This window comes from Dermatophagoides pteronyssinus, unplaced genomic scaffold (assembly GCF_027571235.1).
Source record: "Dermatophagoides pteronyssinus isolate colony J.1.1.1.1 unplaced genomic scaffold, Derpt_VIB-CSIC_2022.12 sq0002, whole genome shotgun sequence".
NCBI lineage: Eukaryota > Metazoa > Arthropoda > Arachnida > Sarcoptiformes > Pyroglyphidae > Dermatophagoides > Dermatophagoides pteronyssinus.
This window is the reverse complement of record NW_027461526.1, coordinates 3,617,266-3,644,140: the sequence shown is the minus strand read 5'-3', so window position 1 is coordinate 3,644,140 and position 26,875 is coordinate 3,617,266. Positions and strand designations below refer to the sequence as shown.

At 26.9% G+C, this 26,875-nt stretch overlaps 2 protein-coding genes across 4 annotated transcripts; both read left to right on the top strand.

Moving 5' to 3' along the window:
- Positions 1–1,641: 1,641 nt before the first annotated feature.
- Positions 1,642–5,668, top strand: LOC113798583 (uncharacterized). The gene is made up of 2 exons (XM_027349145.2): positions 1,642–2,922; positions 3,023–5,668. The coding sequence occupies exons 1-2, from the start codon at positions 2,634–2,636 to the stop codon at positions 5,131–5,133; spliced, it is 2,400 nt and encodes a 799-aa protein (XP_027204946.2). The 5' UTR covers positions 1,642–2,633; the 3' UTR covers positions 5,134–5,668.
- Positions 5,669–7,887: 2,219 nt separating this feature from the next.
- LOC113789176 (uncharacterized) lies at positions 7,888–26,782 on the top strand. Of its 3 annotated transcripts, XM_075824936.1 has the most exons (7): positions 7,888–8,008; positions 8,090–8,685; positions 17,190–17,288; positions 18,935–19,433; positions 24,401–25,348; positions 25,434–25,576; positions 25,691–26,782. In XM_075824936.1, exons 4-7 carry the CDS (start codon positions 19,110–19,112, stop codon positions 26,604–26,606), a joined length of 2,331 nt encoding a protein of 776 aa, XP_075681051.1. In that variant the 5' UTR covers positions 7,888–8,008; positions 8,090–8,685; positions 17,190–17,288; positions 18,935–19,109; the 3' UTR covers positions 26,607–26,782. The 3 variants fall into 3 exon arrangements, with proteins under 3 accessions (XP_075681051.1, XP_075681052.1, XP_075681053.1); XM_075824937.1 differs by lacking the exon at positions 17,190–17,288; XM_075824938.1 differs by lacking the exons at positions 7,888–8,008; positions 8,090–8,685 and adding an exon at positions 16,978–17,113.
- Positions 26,783–26,875: the final 93 nt, after the last annotated feature.

Sequence of the window (26,875 nt, the reverse complement as noted above, 5' to 3'; positions counted from 1 at the left end):
ATCTCGTTAAAAACAACTTGTTGATGGAATCGATTCCAAATCAGAAAAGCCATATCATCGAAAAACTTTTATTTCCAAATTTATGTTTATAAACAGTTTTAACTATGAAACCATTTGAAAAGATAAAAAAGAAACAAAAAAAATTTTTTTCTCTCACTCTCTTATTTGATTTGCTATGAACGAAATGGTCAATTTGTTCGATGATAATCATTGAATGATGATTATGGTGATTATTATGATTGTGTGGGTGGCAAGATTGTTAGTTAGTTTGTTTTTTTGATTGAATCCATAACCAGTAGCTCAAATACAATTTATCTCTTGTTATTTTTTATGTTTACACTTTTTTTTGGTACCAGATTTAGCCGAACAGCCACCCAACACGGACCTAAATTGCCTGGAATTTATGGTACCCTTATTAGATTTCACTTTTTTTCCATTGAAATACACTTTGTGTACATTACCAGTTTTTTTTTCCATAAACACCAACCATAAATTACATTGTAAATTAAAATAAAATAAAATTTTGTTTGGTTTTTTGTTTTTCGTTTTGTTTGTTTGTTTTTAATATTCTCTTCACTTCAAGTCATAAAATCATTATCGATAATTTGAATTGATTGAAATATACTGTGCTTTCATGTTTGTTTTAATGTTTTTTTTCTCCAGAAAAAATAACACAAATTAAAAATTCAAGATGATTGAATTACATTTTCCCATGGAATTGAATTTGTTTACGAAAAAAATAAAATAAAATAAAATTCATCAAGAATTCTATTTCAAATTTCAATGTCAACATCCTAATTTTACCCGATTAGCTTTATCTATCTCATTTGATTAAAACCAACAAAAAAATATGATTAAAATTGAGAAACATCCGTCCATAAAGATTATTATATTTCGAATCGATTTGATTTAATTTGTTTATTTGATTACCATTATTTATCATCAAACATTGCTTCTTCATTTTATCAAACGTCAGAAATTTTTTCTTCATTGGTTGATTTCAATTCTATGGAATTTTAGTCTTGTTGTCTGTCTGTCAATGAGACAAATATTTGATAACATTGTACCAAAAACAAAAAAAAAAAAATTACCAATATTTTTCAATCAATCAAAAGAGGAAAGAAAATCAACACAAATTATGTCTTATAATCCCATTGAACGGGTGATATTTTCGTTTTTTTTACAAGTTTAATATACAGATTGTAAATTGAATGATATTTCTGAACTTGATGTCGATGTTCTTTAATTTTGTTTTGTTTCACTTATTGAAAGTTAGGGTGTGCGTGACGGATATTGATATTTCAATCCACCACAAATCAATGTATTTGTCTTGTATGCAGCAGTGTTGATTGTGTGTGTGTGTGCTTATTCTAGAAGCCATGATAATGTATATTTTTAAGAAAAATAGGAGGAACTAAATAATGTTAGATAAACGCCTACAGAATGATTCGTATTTGTTTTTCTTTAGTATCTGTTAGTGTGGGGTGTTTGTTTATTTTTGAGAATATACTATTCCAACAACAACAACAGTTAGTAATAACAGAAACAACAAGTTGTAAATATAAATAAAAATTCATTTCTTCAAATATTCTTTGCTTAAGAATTTTCTCCAAATTAAATTAAGAAAATTGAATTATTTTGTTGTTTGTTGAATATTCATTCATTTGAAATTGAAAACAAAATTATGGTCAATGATTCATTGATTTGATCGGGAAAAAAAATCAATCGATGAAATTAATTCAAATCAATCGATTGATTATCATACATGTCATATGCATTTTCAATGAAATGAATATTTTTCGTTGTTGTTGTTGTTGTTGTTGACAATCATCCCCAATAATCAATCATTTGATATCATCGATGCTCAACCTAAAATTTCTGTTTTGAATTTTTTTTTTTTTTTTTTTTTGATTTCAACAACAAAAAAAAAATTTCTTTTTCCCCTCCCCCTTCTCATCATCATCATCATCATCATCATCGTTGTTGTTTGTTGTCAATAATGTTGATGGCCGTCATGATATGATTATACGGTGACAAAGACCGATCATCATTTTAATTATCATTGATTGATTTTATTGATTAAACACACACACACACACAAGATATTATTAAAAATCGTTAAAATTTTTTAATTTTCTTCCAAAAAAATTCATTTCGATTCAAACAAACGTAAAAAAATTCAAGTATCCAATCAAATGCACATCATACATATTACCTATCATTATCATCATTAAACAAATGAAAACAATTAATAAATTTTCTGTAGTTTTTGTTGTTGTTCGATTTCGCGCCCAAAAAACAAAACCAAATCCATCAATGAACTGTAAAGAAAAATCTTTTCAATTTTCTTATCTTTCTTTTTCTTTTTCTTGCCAATCTACAATATTTATCATTTTTGGTTTTTTCTTTTTTCCTTTTATTTTCATCGTTAAATCAAATGAAATCAATCAATTGCAGCCAGTCAGTCATATTATTTCACATAAACACATACAAAATAAATCAAACTTTCAAAAAAAAAACTGAAAATATAATTTCCTCGCGTCAGTGATAAATATTCTTTGAAAATTTTCATTGTTTTTTTTTCGGATTCTCCAATTGTTTCTTGTTTTGTTCATTTTGAATGTTTGTTTAATATGTCTATTTCCGGTATTAAATCACCAAAAAATCTATCATCATCATCATCATCGTCATCATCAGCATCAACATCAGCAACAACAACAATGATGATTGATATAAAAACAGTTAATGATGATCAAGAAGTAACAACAACGAAAAAAAATGGATCAAATGCACGACGTGCAGAAAAACCGCCATACAGTTATATTGCATTAATTGTGATGGCCATACAACAAAGTCAAACAAAACGTATGACATTATCCGAAATTTATCATTATTTGCAGCAAAAATTTTCCTTTTTTCGTGGTAAGTGATTTTTTCTTTGCTGAAAAATTTGATGAATTTTTTAAATAGAAAATTATAAATGAAATTAATAAAATTTGAAAATAAAATTTGAAACTTTCAGGCAGTTATCAAGGATGGAAAAATTCTGTACGTCATAATTTATCATTGAATGAATGTTTTATAAAATTACCGAAAAATATTGGCCGTCCAGGTAAAGGCCATTATTGGACAATCGATCCAGCAAGTGAATTTTTGTTTGAAGAAGGTAGCTATCGTCGACGACCACGTGGCTTTCGTCGTAAATGTCAAGCATTGCAACAGGTTAATTCGACAAATATTCGTTCAAATCATCATCATCATCATCATCAACATCATCATCAACATCATCATCAACATCATATTGATGATGATGATAAAAATATTAATCATTCACATCATCATCGTTCACCACCCTCACATTTTATTCTACCACAATCAATGATTGAACCAAATTCAACACCAACTCATAACGATAATAATAAAAACGATGATAATTTGATCATAAATTCCTATAATAATAATAATAATAATAATAATAATAATAATAATAATAATGGAGAAAATGGTCAATCAGAAATAACAATCAATAATCATCATAATAATCAATTATTGGAACCATTATGTACAACAATAAATGGATCATCATCATCATCATCATTATTAAATGAATATGATCATTTTATAAATAATTCATCGACAATATCATCTTATTCCAATCAATATCATTCTGATAATAATCCACATCAATTTTCACATCATCATAATCATCATCATCATCAAACAAATCAATTAACAGCTACATATCCATATCATCATCATCATCTTATATCAACATCACCAATCGGTAATTCATCATCGACAACAATAACAACGCCGTCATCTACATTACCATCAATTAATGCTACCTTTGCTCATCATTCAAATCAATCGAATCTTAATGGTTCATTGTCATTGACACCGTTATCATCGAATCATCATCATCATCAACATCATCATTTTTCAACATCAACACCATTACCCTCTATCATGATAACTAATGCCCAATCATCAACAACACCATCATCATCATCATCTTCGAAAACAACAACAACAACAGCGGAAATAAATGGACATAAATCTACTTATTCAATCGATTCAAATTTAAATCATAATGAAAATCTAATTATCGATTATGATCATTTGGCTTCTTCATTTCGTTATTTAACTAATCCTAATGTTGTTGTTGATATTCCTGGAACAGCAACAACAACAACAACAGCATCGACAAAAACAACATCAGCAACAACGATTACAAATACAACGATAACAGCACAACCATTTACACAATTATGGCCAAGTAATAATAATATCAATAATAATGTTGAAGCATTAAATCAGAATTTTTTTCAAACAAATTCTTCTAATAACAACAATAATAATAATAATAATGGTTTTTCAATGTCAACATCGATGATGACAACATTGAAAAAAGATTCTAATTATTATCATCATACACATCCACATTATGGTTATGATTTTGAAACAATCAACAGTATGAATAATAATCGAACAAATTTTACTACAATTTTGAATCCATATTCAACAACAACAGCGTCAACAAATCAATTGGAATTAGGCCATCATCATCGAAATCATCAATTACAATCATCATTATCACAATCACCATCAACATCATCACAATCATCAAATTCATATTCAATGGCAAATAATTTTCGTAATACATCATCTTCATTTATGTATGGTGATGGTAACAATAATAACAACAATATATCGGCTATAGCAGTTAAATCTTTACCAACAGTACCATCATCATCACCTTTATTAACGGGTAAAACAACAACTGTTGCTATAATTCATTCATTACATCATCAATATCCTAATACTAATGGTAATAATATTGAATCATTTTTATCAAATGTAAATCCATATCAGCATTATAATAATAATGATAATAATAATAATAATCAATTACAAAATTTTAAATCCGAAATTATTGATCAAAATCAATCAATAATTAGTTTGATAAAACCGGAATTTGATGATGATGATGATCATCATCAGCAGCAGCATCATCATCACAATCAATCAACAACAGCAACAACATTGACAACATTACCAAAAGCAACGGAAACATCAGTAATCACTACAGCATTATCATTATCATCATCCACATCATCATCAACAGCATCATAATTTAATCAATCCTTCCATCACACAAACACACACACACATTTTTTTCATAAAAAAACCCCGAATTGAATAAACAAATTTGAATGAAAATCAGAAATTAAAAACAAAGTTATCCCGTTATCCCAAAGCAACAACAACAAAAAAATATGATCATGTTGATGACATTAAGATCAACCACCCCTTCTTACCAAACATGCATACACACACACACACACACACACACACATCATTAAGACATCCGAGTACAAAGACTTTTTTTCATTTGAACTTTTTATTTTGCCTATTCATTCATTTATATATTTTTTCATCAAAATCAAATTATTGATCAATCTCATCATAATTTTCCCTCTTTCATTTACGTTTGATAATCGTTCAATAACCGTTCAAATATTGTGAAGCAAAAAAAAAAAAACAAAATTATGGCCAAATCATCAAATGTCAAAAATCTCGTATCTTGCTCGATTTGATTTGCACCTTTGATCATTTTCATCGCATTCATCGATTCACAAACATACATGCATCAAATATCAATGATTTTGGATTTTATTTTATTTTATTTTTTTGAATTGAAAATAAAAGGATTTTCCCGATTTTGAAATATTTTTTTTCTGTTTGTTTTGCTTTTTTTTAATAGAAATAAAAATATCTTCATTTGTAGATTTGGTGACAACAGCATAAGAAAAATTGCATCTTATCAAATATATAACCAGATCGATCATTCTCGAATGCAAACACACTCATCAAATAGGGGATTTACATTGAGCTCAATCGATGATGATGATAATAATCCAAAAAAAAAAAAATCAATTTTGATGATAATGATAAATAAGTTTTATGAATTGAAATTTTCTAGATTTTTCTCCTGACTCTATTGATCGAAGGTTCGTTCAATTCAATAGGATGCTTATTTTTTGTTAGTGATAATTGATTGATTAGGTTGTTGTTGTTGTTGTTTCATCTTTGTCAATATTTCTTTTCGTCATTCATTTTTTTTTTTATTAATCAGAAGAACTTTGACATGAAGAAAAAAAAGTCAGATGATAATGATGTTTTTGATTTTGTTGTTGTTGTTTTTTCGGCAATCTCATCAAATAGATAATCATTATCATTTTGTTTGTTCTATATTCAAATAATTTGCTGCCGCATCTGAAGGATAACAAGTCTTTTTTTTTGTTGATAATTGTTTCCTAAAAAAAATTGCTTTCCGCTTAAGATACATCTTAATGAAAAAAAAACAACTAAATTATCATGATTTGTGGAATCATCAATAAAGTCGCTATTTATCTCAGAAAAAAACAAACATGTGATTACATTTTCGGTGCAATTGGTTGCGAATATTTATTGCAGGTTTTGAATATTTATCATTGTTTTCATCTTGATAATCGATATGAAGATTTTTGGCTATTTTGTTTAACTCAACTAAATCATGGCCAACCAGAAATAATAACAACAACAACATTAACCATCAACAATATGATATATGTCTATCAATTTTTATACTTTAGATTTTGGACAAGGTTCATGATTGATTGAAATCAAATAGCCAAACGCAACACACATATATAGTAATATCTGTTATCAATCAATTTAAAAGAAAAGCAACTATAGTCATTTGTCATCAATAAATGAATGAATGAATGAATGAATGATACAACAAAAATGGATTCGTTCAAGTTTATGATCCATTTTCCAAGAAAATTGTTTCAATTTTTTCGAGATCAACAGAAAAAAAAATTTGACAGGAATTTTTTCTCTTTTTTGATTGACATACGCGTGTTGGTCTTGTTCCAAATATTCTATTCATGTTTTCAATCATAGATGTTTGACAAATTTTCAAATCTTAAACCAAAAACGAAAAAAAATCCTCCAATCATTTTTCGGGTATATTCATTGATGATGATTGAAACATTTAGGGAAAAAACACCATTTTTAAAATGTTTTTTTTTTGATTCTATTTTTTATGTCAAATGGAAAATTCAAATGAAAATCGGAAATTCGTTGCTACTGCCATTTCATTAAACTATTCACATTTGAAAATTTGGCAAATTTTCAAAAAAAAAAAAAAAAAATAGGATCAAACATTTTGATTTGTGTGTTTTCCATTTTGTAATTCATTTCGTCAATAACACAGGAAAAAAATTTGAAGCTTTTGATTTTGATTCAGAATATTTTTTTTTTTTTTGATTATCGAATCATAAAATTAATATAAAGGAAATCATTGAAAGATTCATTGTGTGTTTGGTGTTTTCATCATCATCATCATCATCATCATAAATCGAAATTTGCTTGGAAATAAAAATTTTCCCTACCAAAACAATTATTTATAGTGTTTGTTTGTTTTGGAATGAATGAATATTAGATTTATGCTAAAAATAGATTCCTGGTGATGATGATAAATTTCCGGTATTTTTTTCGTGTTTTAAATATAACTTTGATCACGACTACAAGATGGCGTACGAGTGTGACAAATTTGATTGTAGAATAAAGAAAAATAATGATATTATTTTGCTTTGTGACAAAAAAAAAAATTGTTGGATTTTGTTCGAAGGAAAAAAAGTTCCAATGTTGAAAATAATGAAAAGAATCAAACTTTTTTTTTGTTTCATAATAATTTTCCCAGGAATATTTCATCAACAAATTGATCAAATGAACATCTATCATCTATCACTATTTCCACTATGACTGAATTATTTTGCACTTTGATTTTTTTTTGAAACAAAAAAATTTATTCAATATGATGAAGATAATTAACTTGAATTTTTCACTTATGATTGTTCATTATGTTTGTTTTTAACTTGATAAAATTCTTCTTTCGTTCATGTCTTTCTTTAGCATTTTGGAATTCATTGAACAATCGTTACCGTTTTGGTTCAATTGGGTATGAAACTACCGCTACTTGAAAAATATTCTCCTGTATTTTTTTGTTTCTTTCATTTATATTGTCGATATATGCTTCCAGCACTTTTTATTGTCGATAATAAAAATTGTTGGTCCATGACGCATTATCGTTACCCAAACACACAGAATATACTGTTTGGAACTATGTTCACATGCAAACACATTCCATTGATTTGACCGAATCCAAAATAAAAATGATTCGTTATACCCAATAGTTGGCCCAACAACAGTAAAATTGGTTTTATTTCTTGGTATGCGTGGGCGATCGAAATGAAAATGAAGAAAAAAAATTCTTATTCAAACACTGTTTGAAACAACACTGTATATATGCTTGTCGATAAAAATGATGATGGAATTCAAAATTCATTACACATTCAACAGTGGATGGTTGTAGATCAAAATTTTCAAATCAAATTTGATTCATTCATCATCTAAAGTTTCGTGTCTAATTTATTGAAATTTTTGTTTTGCGAAATAACCATGATGATATTGTATTTGATTTAAAAATTCAACCAATTTGTGATTATCGTTTCATCATTCTAATATTCAGTTCTGTTCAATTTCTTTGGTGCTTTCATCTGAATTTTATTCTATCAACACATTACAACCGTTCAATTTCATCAATTTGGGTTGCCACTATACAACAACAATTTTCAAGTAAATAACAATTCTGTAACAGCAACAGATTTTGTTGGTTTGTTATCAAATCACCAAAAATCAATCATACCTACCATATTGAATGTTTTTAATTTAATGTTTTTTTTATTATAAACATGAGAGAGAAATGATCAAAATTAATTACAAATAATATGCTCTATTTCTTTCTGAATTCCTAGATAAATCTTTACATTATCCTTATCATCATCATCATGATTATCATTTAAGATGAATGAATAAATATAAAATAAAATAGAATAATAAAAAAACAAATTCTTTTCCAAATACAATAAATGTCGGTATGTTTTGAATGTTTTTGTGATGATAACAAATTATTATATTCACATTCATTCATTCATTTTTTAACACACTATCAAGAATAAATATCAAGATTTTGATTGTATGTGAAGACAAGTGAAGAATTGAAATGAATGGATTTTTGAAATGTTAAAAAAAACCCTTATGGTTTTTTTTTTTTTGTGGGGAGAGGGGAAAATATTTGAAGAAAAAAAAACAATAATTTTTCTTGTTTTCAAAATAAATTGTTTTCTCCTTCACTATTGAATTTTCTCATTTTAATAAAATTTGTTTCTATTCATCTTTTTTTTCTGGTTTTCGAAAGGAAACGGAAATTTAAGGCGTGAAATTTTTGTTCTTACATTCACACAACCCACAAACCGAACAACAACAACAACAACAAAGACACTTATTGAAATTTCCATCTATTCATTGCTTATTTCGTTGTATTGAAATTCAAGAACATATTTTTTCCCATTATATTGGAGAAAAGAATACATTTTTCTTTATAGGGGTTTCACACTAGCAGCAATGTGAATGAAATATTTCAAATGCAATATTTCAGTCCATAAGGCTGAAATGTAGTGAAATATTGCATTTGAAATATTTCATTCACATTGCTGCTAGTGTGAAACCCCTATTAAAGAAACCATCATCAATTCTCTTATCATAATCGCCCTACAGCATCATCATCATCTTTTATTATTTATTTTTTTTTTTTTTATTCAAAAAAAAAACAGAAAAAATGTCAAAATGTCAAGTACAGTGCATGTGTGAGAAAAAGAATGGCCGGTCCAATCTTGTCTGTGTGTAAATTTCAATATAAAAGAGTGATGAATAAAGAAAAAGAATATTTTCAATCTAAATTTTTCATTCAAATGTGTCGACTATGATGTAATTTTTGGTTGCAGTTTTATATGAACCCATTTTTATTCTCTTGTTATTTGCTTTGAAGGGTTTGGCTCTCTCTTTTTTTTTTTTTTTGTTCATGAAAATTCATTCCATGGAATTGGTCCTTTGTGAAACAAGTTAAAGAATCAACAACAACAAAAGGGAAAAGAAATTCTTTTCCTCCGATTTGAAGCTTATAAATTGAATTATATTTGTAGCTATGCTTTTAATTTTTTTTTCGTTATTCATTTTTTCCTTAGCATTATCAGCAATTTTCTTTCAAATAGATAATTTCGAGCAAGAAAAAAAACTAACTAAATAATATTTATTTGATTAACAATATTCAGAAATATATAGAATCTCGTTCTTTGAAAATGAATTGACCCATCAGAAACAAAATTAACTGTAAAATTTTTCTTTTCTCCGTTTCAAATTCCATGGATTAATGTTAGCGAATATTTTCCCAAATCATTTCAAATAATCAATGTTCTTTTTTTCCAATAATTAAGCTATTCAGACTTTTAGACAGAAAAAAAAACTTGAAACATTTTTCGGTTGTTTCACTTCATTGAATAAGATGCAATTTTCTTCAAAAGTTTTTGCCAGATATTTTCTTCAAACTTTGGTTTCCCACTATTTCACTGTTTGTCGGTCGCTGTATTTATATTTGATCAATTTTTCTTTTCCTGTCTACCGAATCTACTGAATTTCGTACACGAAATTGTAGATTCAGTAGATCTTGGAATGAAAAATTTTCCATTTTCAGGTAATAATTTTTTTCTCTTTTTTCTTTTTCGTTTGTATTGTCGGCCGAATTCATGCTTTGTTTCTTTCTTATATCATCTATGAATGTATTTTAAATTTTTTTCTGGCCCTTCATTCATTCATTCATTTCTTATATGCCAAGCTTGAAAATTGCAAGGGAAAAAAATGGAATTGCCATATTATTTTGTTTGCATTTTCTATTTATTTCAACGTCTATTTTTTTGTTTTCTTTGCGTATAACACATTCATATTTGACGATGGCAATTCTTTGGGATTACAGTTAATGTATGTGTGTGTGTGTGTTATATAACTCAACTAACAAAAAAAAAAATCCAATTTTGAACTGTCACTTACAAACACACTATGTATGTATGTATGCCGTGTATATATTTACAACAACACATATTTTGGCATCATTATTATTAATCAGAACTAAGAATAAATAAAATAAAATGTAAAAAGAAATTTCACCTGCACAGAATTTTGGTTATTTTTTACATTGAAAAATTCCATAATTGATGATGATGTTCATTGATGTGTTTTTTTCCTCTTCTCTTTTTGTTGCTGTTGTTGGTTTGTGTTAATATAAATTTCCTTAGATTTTCGAATGATATTTATACGATAGTAACAAATGCTACAACGAACGACGACAGCAAAAAACAAAAAAGATTGTAAAACTAGCTTACCACCACCATCACTAATAATAAATTGGTATATGATATACATGTCAAATGACCAATTCTAACAATGTAAATGATGATAATCATTATTACAAAGAAAAAGTAAGACGAAAAGATTCCTTTTATATCCAATTTAGTGGTCTAAAATTTCGATCGGCTAGTAAAGAAAAAAAAGTTCATTTTTTATACATCAAAATACATTGGACATTTACCATTACATAATGTCGAAAAATTCAGTTACATTAGCAAACAAACAAACAAAAAATTTGTCAATAAATTCAATTGAATACAAACTGTTGTTGCCATATGTTACCATTGGTTATTTTTCATATCATTTTCTTTTTTTTATATATATCTCCCTTCTTCACTAACGTTATAATTATTCTTTATTCCATGTATTCTTTTTTTGTTATTGTCATGTTGTTGCTCATGTTTTTTTTCTTTGATTCCAAAACAACAACAACAAAACTCTTGAACAAAATAAATTTATTTATTCTGTAATGGAAAATTAATGAATTTTTTTTCTGTTTTTGATTTTATTTATTCTGGTTGCTGTGGATTTTCTTTTTTGTTGTTTTATTTTCAATTTCGAATTTCAATTGTATTAATTGTCAAATTTTTTTATTTGTGAATTAATTTGACATTTGCCATTTGGAATTTCCTAAATTTCCAATTTCCATTTCAATTTCAATCAGAACAACAACAATAAAAAAAAATTTTCAATTCCATTATTGTACTAATTTACACAAATTAATCATGGAGAAAAAATGGCCTACTATTGCTACCTGGTATAAAATGTTGCTACCTTGTTATTTTTTTTCTATTCTGTTGTTGTTGTTGTTGTCTATTATCATCATGAAACAAAAAAAAACGTTGATGATGATTTCTTTTCATTATTACAAATATGTTTACGAGTATGTGTTTGTAGCCAATACAAATGATGTTGATGATGATGATGATTATAACACATTGTCATTATAATATTTTTCAAATGATATCATTTCATTGTCAGTCAAACAGTCAACCATATTAATTCTAAATGAATGATAATTACATAAGACATTATTTTGAATAGAATTTTGTTTTCGTTATTTGTTTCAAGCTTGTTATTGTTATTAATATTATTATTATTATAATGATGATGATGATTATTTTTTCATGAAGCTATAATAATGGTTGACCATGGTTCTTATTATTATTATTATAAATATTCATTATATTACCAAATATCACGCCATTATTTACTATCTTTAGGTTATAATATGACATATAGTTTATAGAATGATAGTAACCATTATTATGTATAGAATAAATATTTATTTGAAGAATCGAAAAATATTTGATCTGACAAATAAAGAGAGAAGAGAAAGAGATATAGAAAAATTCATTTCACGTTTTCACGTCAAGGGACTAGTTTTTTTTCGATGTCTTTCTGTGTTTGGTGGTTTTGTTTTTTGCAGGAAAAAAAATCACTTAGGAATTTTTTTAAACACCTTATTCTGGTTTGGTGGTTGTCATAAAAAAACATTAAAAATTTATTCGTTGAATTTTTGGTCAAATAGTTTTTTTTTATTTGGTCACATTTGGTTTGAAATTAATCAATCAAAAATTTTTTTTGAATAAAGTTTTTGAATTTTGAATATCAAGAAAAAAAAATCAATTTTTTTCAATCATTCACCACGTTTGACATTTGCAAAGATCCGAATCAAGCAAACTTTGTAATTTGTATATACGATGAAAATCTTATGATCGGTAATTTTCTCATTCATATTTTACATATTCTGAGAACCCAGAATCCATAATATAATTATATATTTGTGTTGGTTTGGTTTTTTTGTTGTTGTTGTTTTGTTTCATGTGTTTTCTTGGTACATTACATATATACTTTTTTTTCGCTTAGCTTTTCATTATCCAATTCATTATTTGAATAAAATGATAAAATCAATAATCAATAAATATGAATCACATTTGCTTATGTAATCACATTATGGATTGATATTCTTGTTTCAGGTTCTTTTTTTTGTTTTTTTTTGTTATTCTGTTCCAAGGCCATTGTTGTATTTGCAATTTATATAATGACAAATGACAAATTGAATTGTCAAATTAATATTTAACTAATCAACAACCATCATTATCGATTGTGTGTGTTTAGTTGGTATTTATTTCGTTTTGTCGTTGTTGTTCACGAAGGTTTTTTTCATTTTGTTTTCCTTGCTTTCCTTCCTTTACATTTATAAATGATCATTATTAAATATGAAGAATATATTTAAAAAAAAACCATTTGCTACGATCGAAGAATTTTAATGAGAGCAGATAATTGAATTGATTTTTCAATTTACTTGGTTTTTTTACAATGTAGGGATTTTTTCTTTTTGCAATCTAAATCAATCTAAACTGTATTCATCATTAATGAATTTTTCGTTGTTGTTTAGTTTGAAACAATTTTTCTGGACATCTTTTACAATAAATTAATAATAATCATTCATACGATGAAAGTTGTTTATTCTTTATTCTTTATTTCGCCAAAAGAATATGGTTTATCAAAATTATTATTATGTATTTATCATCATTAATCATAATGGCTATCATCATTTAATTCTCATGTTGTTGAAAGCATTTTTATTCAAGTGTCTCATTCTGTGTGTGACTGTATGTTTTTCATTTATTCATAACTCAATTTGTTAAATGTGGGTCTTGGGTGGTAAAGTAAAAAACCACATGCCACAAACAATTCATATCTTGTTTCTTTCATCATCATCATCATCATCATCAAATATGAACCATATAAAAAAATTGTTAATATTTCACGATCTGAAGCTTGTTTGTTTGTTTCATTCTTTTTTCTCCTTCATATTACAACACCCAATATCTTAAAGCGAATAACAACAACAACAACAACAAAAATCAATCCATTTTCACATTGATTAGCAACATTATTATCAATAATTTAATTCGTTAGTTTCGTTTCTAGAGTTTTTTATAATCATTTTTTTTGAATTTTTATTTTTGTTTAACTAGGTCTAACGATCATTATGATCGTATAATACAAGACATGGTTTTTGTCGAAAGAAGGCCATAAAAACGACACACATTTACAAAATTGAAGAATTTTTTCTTTCTTTTTCACTTATTTTTGTTTTTTTTCTCTCTTTTTACATAAAATATCAAATATCATCATCATCATTTGTTTTTGCTCCTGGGAATACATTCAAGAATGAAAGAAAAAAAAACAGAAAATGTAACATCATTTTGGTTGTCATTGGTGAATGACAACAAGCTTTAAATATGAAGAATTTTTTCTTTGATTTTTTCATTCATTCAGGTTTCTAGGAAGAATTTTTTCTATATTACTACTACAGTAATGACATTTGTCATTTTGAATAAAGTTTATGAATATAATAAAGAAAGAAAGAAAAAATTCATTCGATTTCATTCGATTGGATAATAATTTTCAACTGTCAAATCGATCGTTATGTAGAATTTTTTTTTGTGCATAATAATTGGCATTTTTCCCCCAGTATTTATTCATGAAGATCCATAGAGGATCGATGAATATTTGGCGAACAAAATATCAGAATTTTTATTTTATCCTTTTTTTTTTGTTCTACTGTCATTCATTCAATTCTCTAAGCATATTTCATTGTCGTTTTTTAAATAATTTTTTTTTTGTTTAAAATGAATAGAATAAAAGTATTTTCAAATAATGACAATGATGAGAAAGATTGGTTGTATAATTAATCGTTTTGAAATTCGTAGAATTTATAAATGCAAAATTCTGATGAAATCCTAATGACATTGACTCAAACAAACAAACAAACAATGTATAATAACAATTAAATATGAAATGGCAAATAATGATTGCTCCTGGATTTGAAAACTTTTTTTTCTCGGTATTTTATTGCAAGATAGAAATGTTTGACTTTTGCCATTATGAGCTCATTTTTTTTTTTTTGCTAATCGTAATCATGTATCACGAATTTTCAATTGAAAAGCTTGTGGCTTTTGAAATGAATGAATTTATTTTGAATAAAAGTGGATATTGAAAATGGTACAGATTCATTGTTCCATTTTTTTTCTAGGGTTTGAAATTTCATCATTTTGATTATATGAAGAATTTCGTTTTTTTTTTTTGATTGTTCATTTTTTTCCACCCTACTCTTTAAAATCGATTGATAATAATGATTATTGAATAGATTTATAATTAATTTCGATTATCATCATCATCATAGGATATGCCTTATTAGATTTTAACCCCAAAAAAACAGAACACACTACATCAATGACAATAGAAAAAACCTCTTTTGTTAATTCAAGAATGTTTGGGAGAAACAAAACAAAACAAAAAAAATAATTATCATTAATATTTTTTTTTTTGGTGTGTATGTTGACATTTTCATTGTCTGTTTTGTTTGGATCTTGGTTGTTGTATCTCATTATATCATTTATGTACATTTGCCATTGAAAAATGATTTTAATATAATGACAATGAACAAACGACAAAAAAAACAATGAAAAATTCTATTATTAATACCAGTAGTTGTTGAATGGAATGTAATGTTATTTATTTTTTGGGTTGGAAATTATCTGGCATTTGTCATCATCATCATTATCAACGATGAAAATGATGATTATGGTCCTTGAAAAAAATGAAATTTTTGTTTTTTGTTTTTGTCTGGAATAATAAAGTTTCCATATGCCTTTTTTGCCAATCATTCATTTATTCATCTGGCTGTTTTTTTTTTTTTGCTTCTATTTTCCCACCATAATATCATTATCAAATTTGATTGCGCCATCGACAGACGAATTTTTTCCTTCGTTTCTACATCATAACCAAAAAAAATCGATGATGATTGTCATTTTTTGATAGCAAAAAGGTGATAAAAAATCGATAATAATGCGGAAAAAAGTGGAAGAAGAATTTGGTCTGACATTTCGGTTTTTTCCTGAATTTTTAAGTTTTTTTTATTTAAAAATCAAAGTTTGAAAAAATTTGATAACATCCATTAATTTCATCAATAAAATATGACCAATGTTTTTTGGTGAAATCAAAGAACATTTTCGGTGTCAAATATCAATTTTTTCATTATTATTAAGAGATAGTTTGGAATACGAATTTTGAATACTTTTTTCCATTAATGTAACGTATGTGGATCATAATTTTCATTATATTCTTCAGGAATTTAGTTAAATTTTTACATTAATTTTTTTTTGGTCTGGCTGGTTTTAATGAACCAAACAACAACAGACAACAGTCATTATTTATTCTCTCGTTATTTTTTATTTTGAATCGCAAGTGCATGTGATTGTTTATTCACCATTTCAATCGTTTGATGATTTTTCTTCTTCCTTCACTCACTCTTTATCTTTTCCGATTCTAATCATCATATGGTCGAGACTAATTAATATTCTAAAGTCGTCCATGATAATTTTTTTTAATTCACTATATGTGTGTATTCTTCAACAAGATGGGTTATGATGGGAAAAAAAGTTTTGTTCGAACAAATAAAGCGAGCACAATAGCAACAACAAAAACAAGATTTTTCACAAAATTGAAAGAAAAAAGATTCTTGAATAGTGAGCGACCTTGCCACAACCTATTTAAACATACTAAAGTCGATTTAGGTTGATTTGGTCGATATTTACCTTTAGAATTCTTGAATGAAATTCTTTATTTCCAAGCTATGAGCAATGAGAGAAAAAACTTTGAAAAATTCCAGAACAATAAGTCATTGTTTTGTTTTTTGTTTTTGCTGAATTTTGTTTTTTGCCTTATCAAGAAAATTATTCTTTTCGATGTAATTAACATCATCTTACCTACTTTATGCTCATTAATTAATATTTTTTTTAATTTACCTGTTTTTTTCTTTGTAGATAATATAATAAATTTTCGGAAATTCCGGAACAAAAGATAACACTATGTATACTATGGACCATGATTTTTACAAAATTTAACTCATTTTGAAATAAAAGGTAAACAAAACTGAAACTAAATTGAAATTAAAAATAATGTTCCAACAATAGTGGTTTGTAGCGGTAGTTTTTCAATTTCGTTTTTCAGCCGCAAGCAAATATTTTATCCCCCTCAACAAAAGATAAATATCTGAATTCTTTTTTGCTCCATTAATTTTCATCTTTTTTTCATCATCATTTTGTTTAATGATAAAATTTTTTAATATTACATAATGGTTTTTGTTGTTGTTGTTGTTTTTTCTGCTTAGTTGTTTGTCTTAACACAATAATAAACATTATATCAAGCAGGTGCATTTCTTTTGCTTTTGTTTTTTGAATTTGTCATTTATCTGGAAATGTAAAATTCTTTGGAAATTTTCTTTTCAAACCAATTTCTTATCATTTTGGCTTTTTCATTTTTTTTAGTTTTAATAATTTTAAAGAAAATTTTTCATTTGTCATTGTTTTGTTGGTTTCGTTTATGATTCATCTGAATTTTTTCATCTTCTTCCTTCCCTCATCATTGTTCATCATTAGAAACAGATTTTTTTTTCTTCTTTAATTTTTCTTATTCTTGTTCCACTTGAAAAATTCAATTTATTCTCAGTTTTTTTTAGTTTTGTAAGGAATCGACATTAACACACACACACACACACACACACACACACAAAAGATGATTGTTTTCCTTTGTAAAAAACAAAAAAAAAAAGAAGACACTTCTGTTTCATTATTCGTCCCAGCAAGAGAATAAAAGGAAATATATAATTGAAATTGATCATTACAATCAAACAATTCCTTACGCCATTTTTTGTTCTTTGTTCACCGTCGTTTTTTTTTGGCTGTTGTTGTTTGATCTTGTCATTTGTGAAAATTCTCAAGAATATACGATATATATCTAGTTACAAAATATTGTTTCATTTTTTTCGTTCTAATATTCCAATCAAATAATATGATGATAATGATATTTTTATCATTATGTTGAATGGATGATTTTGTTTTTTGTTTGTTTGTTTGTTTGAATGTGAGAATCGATGCGATGATGATGATGGAAAAAAAGCCCGGAATAAAAAAGAATCAATAGAATGAATTTTCTATTGGTTTTTTGAAAGAATTTTCGTTTTTTTTTCACGAAAAAAACACTACAATCGATTTGGATGAATAACAAAATATGTCAGTAGTTGTAAAGATGGTTTTCATTTTTCATTGTATTATTTGGCCATTTTCTATGAATAGAAATGAAAAGTAACATAATTTATGTTCTACGAAAAAAAATATCGATTGTTGAAAAAAAATGTTTTCTTGATTTTGCTACCTGTCTTGAACCTGCTATTAAAAAAAAACAAAAAAACATTCATTTCAGTAGTTTGATTTCCATTAGTTTTTCCTAAAAAAATAAATAAATCAATATTTGCATAGCATTTCTCTGTTTTGAAAAAAACGAATATGGTAATTAATTTTTTTAAGTTTAAATTTGTTGAAAATTTTTTAGTGATTTTTTTTTCTTGTTTAATTAATTTGATAGATTAAAATCAATAAATTCTTTACTGAATGACGTCAAACTTGAAAAATTATTCGATTGATTCTAGTAGAATCATTCTATTAAATGAAATAAATTTATTTATTTTAATTGTATCATTTTCTGTATTTTTATTTATCTATTTCTTAAGGACTTTTTTCTCGAATCTTATCATTGGAAACAGAATCAAAAATCAAATTGAACTATTATATTTGATGAAATAAATACTATAATCATCATCATTTGGTAGTATCGTAAATCGTGTAAATAAACGAAACGAAACGAAAAGTGTTTAATATTTGAGGAAAAGAAAACAAAACAAAAAAATGGCTTTATTGCATCGTTTTTCGAAACTAAATGATCGATCCAATACAGGAATATTTACATTCATTGTCACTAGATCGGTCACAAGGGATTTACATCGTGATGCAACAACTAAAGATTTTTATTATGGTTATCATCGTTGGGCAATTTCATTTACCCGTGCTAATGATAAAATTTTAGGTGTTTATCTAATCCTACGCGATACATCACCATCATCAATAACCTATACAGATTTTAGTATTACATTATTAAATCGTGAACATTTTAGTCGTAATGAACAATATGGTGAAAAACAATCAAAATTTAGTGGCGATCATCCGGCACATGTAAGTAAACAAATTCTTTTTTCCTTGTTGTTGTTCTTATTTTGTTCTGTTCCATTGAATCCGATTACAGTGAAAAGATGTAGAAAAAAAACAATATCTCAAGTTTTAAGTATAACAAAATACCGGATATTCTATGATTACAAAGTATAATATAACACATTCTTTAAATAAATATTCTTCATATAAAAATGATTGAACAAAACTTTTCAATAATCATATATAAAGAATATGATCGAGTAATATTGAATTTGTTCATATCATCAAGAAAAAGAAGCAAAGAAATAGCTTTCAGCTATATTTTGTTATAACGTTAACAGTAAATCATTATTACTTTCTTCGATTCATTGATTCAAATCGATAATTTGAATGACAAAAAAAAAATTCAAATTTCTTTTCTTTCATGGCTTCTTTTCCTTTGCCACCTATTTTTTTTTGTTGTCCAACTTATTGCCTGCATTGAAATTCTTTTTATTCAATCAACCACAACCACAACAATAATGTTAACGACAAAACCAATTTTCTTTCATAGAATTAAGAGTTTAGTCAAGAAAAAAATGGACGCGGCCAAACTTTTCATATATAGACCTTTTTATTTTTTTTGGTGAAAAAAACGATTAAAGCCTAGTTTTGATTGTCAAATGATGTTTTTTTTGGCACGATTATGTTAAAATAAAATAGTGGTGTTGATGATGATCAAACTGAAAATTCTGGCCCATTCCAATGATTAATGAGTGTTCTTTTTCAAGCCTTTTTTTCTAGCTAGAATTTCGTTAGAATTTTTTTTTATTGTTTTTCTTGTGGTCCAACACAGATTATCCATCATTATTTCTTTTCGTGTTTCGAAATGGGTAAAAAAATGTCATGTCTTCGTTTATAGTCTCGAAAAAAAGAGAACTCTCATATTGAATTTCTTGTTTTTTTCAGTTTCATTCAGAAATTTATTTCATTTAAATGAACATTGAAAAATGTTTTCATTTCCTTTTTGGTCCATAATCCATGAAACATTTATTTGGATTTTTTGTTTTTGTTTTTCCCACTCACATTGCTTTTATTTATTTTGATTTTATTCAGTTTATTTTATTTGATTATAACAACAATAATATTAATGAAAATTTATTAATATCGATGACATTTGCTTGTTGTTGATTCTGTTTTTGTTGTTTTTTTGTTGTTTTGTTTTATTTCATCACATGAATAAAATATTCATCAATTTTGTCTGTCGGTGTTTGTAAATCATTAGTTAATGTACAGAACTAATGACCCAACTAATGATAAAATAAGAAAATTCCCAATGATGTAATTGGAGATTTTGAATTTAGAAATTTTTCTTTCTTTCATTTACTTTGTTTGTTTTACTTAAATAAATGAAACAAACAAATATTGTTGAAATAGTAACAACAACAACAACAACAACAGCAGTGTAGATATTGCATTTCAAATTACATCATCATATGCATGTTAATCGTATCAAATATCGAAGAAGAAAATATCATTCATGTCGATTCTTCTTCTTTTCTCTCATCAATATATTCATACATTCATTTTGTTAGGCATTTTTTTTTAATTTGATTAATAATTCATCATCATTTTTGTTTGTAATGTCATCATTATCATATACATGTCTTAATTATGATTATTTTTGTTTGTTAGTGTTTGATGATTGGGTTAGAGAATTAGTGATTCTTTTTTTTTGGGGGAAACAATAATGACTTGTTTCATTTTTTGTTTGTTGTCCAAAATGAAAACTGAAAAAATTCCGGATACAAATTACAGACGTGGAATTTCCGGAGGTTTTTTTTCTTCGTTTTCTGCTACTAAATCAATATCCGTTTTTTGTTCCAATTTGTTCAATAGGATTATTCTGCACTGATGAACTAAATTAATTTTTGTTTTGTTTTATTTTCATCAAAAACAAACACAAAAAAAAACTTCTGAAAAAATAGTTTCAAAAAAAAGTTTGCATTTTCTACTGTTTGTTTCGATTAAAAATTAATCATTTATTTTTATCGTCCGGCTAAAATCATTAATAGTTGGAAAAAAACAAAATCAAAGCTTATTTATTTGTTGGATAATTATAACCAGAAATTCTTTTGTGTATAAAAATTTTATAATCTTATTGTTTTTTTTCCCAATTAAATCAATCAAAATAATTATCCAACAAAATTTTTTTCGATCGGTTCATTAACTCATTTATTCGAAATTTAATTTCATTTTGTTTTTTCCCAATTCAAAACAACAAGAAAGTTAGAGGAATAAAATAAAAACTCAAAGAAACTTTTTTTTTTCGTTCAAAATTTCGAAATACTGGGTAGCCGAAAAAAAAACAAAATTCAAACAGAATTCTCACTCGGTCCATCCATTCATTCATCACACATCATTTACTATAAATTATATTACTTGAGGGCGTCATAGTTGATGTTTTATATTAGGTGATGATTATGATGATAAACTACCTTTGAATGTTTTCTTATCATCATCATCATCATTATTTTCACTATAATCATTATCAATTGTTTGTTTGAATTGAAAATTTAAAAAAATAAACATTCACAAAACATTGACAACTATGTAATTTTTTTGGTTCTGTTGAGACATTTTATTACCCAAAGGAAAAAAAAAAATATTTTGTAACATGGGAAATTTTGCTTGTTTGTTTTTCAGATTTTTTATTCTGTTTGTTTGCAATTCAAAAATGTGTGTGTATGACAGATTTTTTTTTTTTTGTTTTTAAGGCGGCGGTCCCACTTGTATAAACTAACAAACAGACTAAACCGAAAAATGCACTGTGGAAGTAGAAAACGGGAAAAGTTTGCGATTTGACAAACTTTCGAGTTTAACATATCAAGCAAGCATGATCCGGCAAACTAGTTTTTTTAGTTTATACAAGTGGGACCGCCGCCTAAATGTTTCTATTTTTCAATGGGAAAGCAAAAGATTCAATTTTTTGATTTTATTGTTTGCCATCATCATAATTTGTACCGAATGAACAATTTTTTTTGATTGTTGTTGGTCGGATTTGGGTGTTTACAATGAATTTTATTTTCAAAAAAAAAAAATTGAAAGGGCGTCATAGAATCCCGAGCAAAGTTTTATATCGAATGTTTTGTTGCTTATAGTCTTTTGACCACAGTTTTAGTGAAAACAAAACAAAACAAATGGATCAATTATTGTTATTGGATAAAATCATAGTGAACAAAATACTAAAGACGACAAAAATGTTAAAATGAAATTGATTGCTTATAAAAGAAAAAATATAATAATTTGATAATTGATCATCATGATTGTTGTGGTTGTTGTTGTTGTTGTTGGAATTGACATGAAATAAAAGTGTTATGTTTTTTTTTGGGGTGTTCTGGCCTGCCAACATATATTATATGGTTGAATGAACATCGAGAAAAAAAAATTCCATTATCATCATCATCATCATCGTTATCATGATCAAATTCATCATAATCCAAAATAATGGTGACATTTTTCGAAATATAAAAAGTGTAAAAATGAAAAATAGATCAAGCAAAAAAAAAAAAAAAATATAGTGGAATATTTTTTGTGACCAATCGGGTTTGGTATTTTAGGTTTTTTTTTATTAATATCATTCTCTGTTTATACCCTTATCGATAGATAAAGAAAATAAAAAAGTTTAGCTTTTTTTTGGAAAGTTTAGTTTTTTTTCGGAAAGTTTCTCTCTTTCTTTCTATTATTTTCTTTTTCGTTATTCGAATTGCAAATCAATAAGATCAGTAATAGTAAATTTAATCAACAATATTTGTATGAAAGACATTCTCATTCTTTTTTACTATCGTAAAACACTTGCACACTTTATCCCTTAAGACTTTGATATCAAGAATCAGGAATGAATAACAAAAAAAAAGTTGTTGTTTTTTATCAGTTGACCATTGGTAAATATCCGAATAAAAGAAAGAGGTTCTATCTCGGGTGTACGCACTTTTATTCGTTGATATTTCATTAATATTCAATGAATGTGGAATTTCAAGAATTATCTGTGTTTGTGTGTGGTATATTGTCTGTTGTTTTTTTTCTGTTTGGTCTCAAAATGGTATGATTTGAATCCATATTTTTTTCATTTCATTTCTTATCCGATTTTTATTATTATTATTGATTTTCAATTCATTCACCATAAGAAGAAAAAAAACTTGATCCTTTGTTTTTTTCTTGTTCGCAGTATAGATCAAGAAAGTAAACATACAAATACTTTACTATAGTGTTTGAACTATCTAATAATACAATTCTTTCAAGTTATTTTTCTTTTTTCTCTATCGGTTTTTGTTTTGTTTTATCTTGTAGTTGGCATCTTTCAAATGGAAAAGATATTGCTTTTTATTCTTTTATTCTTTACTTTTTTTCATCATTTTCATCTTATTATTATTATTATTATTGTTTTTGGAAAAGGCAACAATAAAAAAAACGTACAAGTTTTTTACTTTTAAGCTAAAAGAACCAAAACACACACACACGCACACCATAAATTGCCCATTCTTAAGAGGCTTATTAGCTCCTTACACGAAATATTTATACCACCACCAAGATGATGACCATACATAATACTCATTTAAACATGATCATTGTACACAGATTCTTGACTACAATGTTGGAATTCATTTTTTATGTTAACATTGTTTTTTTTATGGTGTGTGATGTTCACCAGGATCATATTAAATAAATGTTCATTGATGATAATGATGATGATGATCTGCGAAGGAAAAAAAACAATTTAGTTCAATTTATACATTAGAAGAAAAACTAGGCCAAAACATGATTATCAATTAAGTGGTGGCTTCTTAAAAAAAATTTACTGCTTTTTATCATCATTATCATAATGATTACGTCAATAAAATAACTTTCAATAAATTTTTCTGTTGTTTTAAATTATTTTGGCTTTGTTTTTTTTCAAAATTAATTAATTTTCTTTTTATTTATTTTAATTGTTTTTAATTTAAAAATCAAAGGGAATTAATAAATGGATACCATTATCGGATATACAAACTAGAAATTTTGGCGATGAAACTGGTGAATTTTTATTGGAATTAAGCCTTTGCAATGTGATGACTGTTTATGAGACAAATATTTGTCTACAAAATCCTGGAAATGCTCAACAACAACAACAGCAACAACAATCAAATGCATCGACTAATTCGGCAACAGTAATGTTTAAAAATGGTAAACTTGAAACAAGTTATTTTCATTTTGCTACATTCGAATGGAATTTATCGATTGTGATGCATAATACAAATAGTGGTGGTACTGCGGCAAGTATGGTGCGTGGATTATTTAAAGATTCACAAAATGATTCGGATATTATTAATGCTACCGGTGGTAGTGGTAGCGGTGTTGGAGGAAAATCAAATCGTTCTTATTTAATATTTCTTAATCGTTTGACTGGATTCGAAAATTCATGCCGTATACAATATCGTATTGTATTAGGTCAGGATCAAATTCGTGAAGATTCTGGAATGATTGAACAAATATCCGATATGAATGGTAGATCTCGTGGCTATCAAATTGATTCACATACATTTTCACAATTAACATCAATGGGTATCTGTAATCTTTATTTTGAATTCTATAGCTGTAATCCGATCAGTGATGTAAAAGTATCGATTACACGTTCAATATCACCAACGATCAATTGTTATGATCGTAATAAACAAGGCTGGAGTATTGAATCAGATATGGAGGGTGAAAATCTTAAATTAAAACTTTATTTTATGGATATGCATTCGGTTCCTCGTAATCATCTTCGTTATGTTTCCTGGTATATCTATCTGATTGCACAAGATTTACATAATGGACAACAGGAAAATATATTGGTAAAAAATTCACCACATTATAATTACTATATACAGGATGGTATCGATATGGGTGTCGTAATGGAAACCGATATCCCTGTATCCGATGTATGTATTCTTTAACTGTATATATATTTTTTTATCAAATTTATATGTTAATTCGTTGCAATTTTTTTCGATCATTCAAAATTAGATTAAATCATCGTCGGGTAAAAAATATCTGGAAAATGATAACATTTTGAATGTACATGTTGAATGGTATGATTCGATAATGTTATTCAATCATATCTATCATAAATATGATGATATCGCTCGAATGCATTGCCATCAAATGAGGTATTTTTTTCAATTATGATTTTGATTGATGATCCAGAGCATCAGAAAAAAAATTAATTGCGTTTGTCTTATTTTTCTCTATATAATAATTTTTTTTCTTCGAACAAAACAAAGACGAGAAATAGCTGCATTGACCAAAGAAAATTATAGCCTTGAGCGACAAATATTTGCCTATCAACGATCAATATCAATGGCTAATAATCAGATTAATGTACAAAATAATATGTCACGTCTTAGTATATCATCACCATCGAAACCTAATCCACCGTGTAATTCAAATTTAATCGGTTATGGAAATAATAGTGGTTCGGGAAGTGGTGCTGGTGGTTCTGGTACTGGAACAAATACACCATCATCATCATCGTATCGTTTAACACAATTAGAAACAAATCCAGGTTATTATAATCATATTGTCGATGATATGAATTCGGCTGCTATTGCAGCTGCAGCAGCTATTTCTGGCGGATCTAATTCAGGTTCAAGAACAATTCCACGACCCGAAGCAATCAATTATTCGACAGAAAGAAGTGCTACACCTGTACCAAGTAGTCCTATGCAACCATCATCAATTGGTAATATTGCTCAACCATCATATCTTGGTAGTAATCTTGAACAAGGTATTCCATTACCAACGACAACACGACATTCATTTTCTGGTCCAACAACTCCACATCATCATCATCATCAACAGCAGCAACAATATCAAGGACAACAAGGTTATTCAACGCACCATCAACAACAATTGTATCATCATCATCTTCAACAACAGCAACAACAACATCTACATCACCATCATCATCATCAATTACCACAAATACCAAGTGCAAATGTTGGTGTACCTTATTCATCATCTAATTATCGATTACGTAGTCCAAGTTCAAATCCAAATATTGCACAAATGTATCATGATGATGATGGTGGCCGTAGTGATACGACAACAACAACAAATACAACAACATCGACAACAATGGATGGTTCAATTGATGATGCTTATCAAAGCTATGCTGGACGATATAAATTAACAGTTTAATAACATGGCATATTAACATTTATAAATGATGCTTCCATATCTTCATAAATACATGCACAACAAGAAATTGGAGAGCATTTCATTTATTTCAGCACTGTATGCACCTGAATTCACCCACGTTATTGTTGTTTGCAATTCGAATGCAATTTAAATTTTTATTTTCACTTCCATTTGTTTGATTGTTTGTTTTATCCACATTTTTTTGCAAAAAACGGAAACACATGAATTTTTCTGTGTTTTCAAGAGGAGTGAATAAATACCACTTCTTT

What these genes read in the sequence shown, in the direction of transcription:
- LOC113798583 (XM_027349145.2), top strand. Translation starts at nt 2,634, where the DNA reads ATGTCTATTTCCGGTATTAAATCACCAAAAAATCTATCATCATCATCA. An exon ending in AAAATTTTCCTTTTTTCGTG is followed by an intron (nt 2,923 to 3,022) that starts GTAAGTGATTTT and finishes TGAAACTTTCAG; the next exon opens with GCAGTTATCAAGGATGGAAA.
- LOC113789176 (XM_075824937.1), top strand. Translation starts at nt 19,110, where the DNA reads ATGGCTTTATTGCATCGTTTTTCGAAACTAAATGATCGATCCAATACA. An exon ending in CCGATATCCCTGTATCCGAT is followed by an intron (nt 25,349 to 25,433) that starts GTATGTATTCTT and finishes ATTCAAAATTAG; the next exon opens with ATTAAATCATCGTCGGGTAA. An exon ending in ATGCATTGCCATCAAATGAG is followed by an intron (nt 25,577 to 25,690) that starts GTATTTTTTTCA and finishes AACAAAACAAAG; the next exon opens with ACGAGAAATAGCTGCATTGA.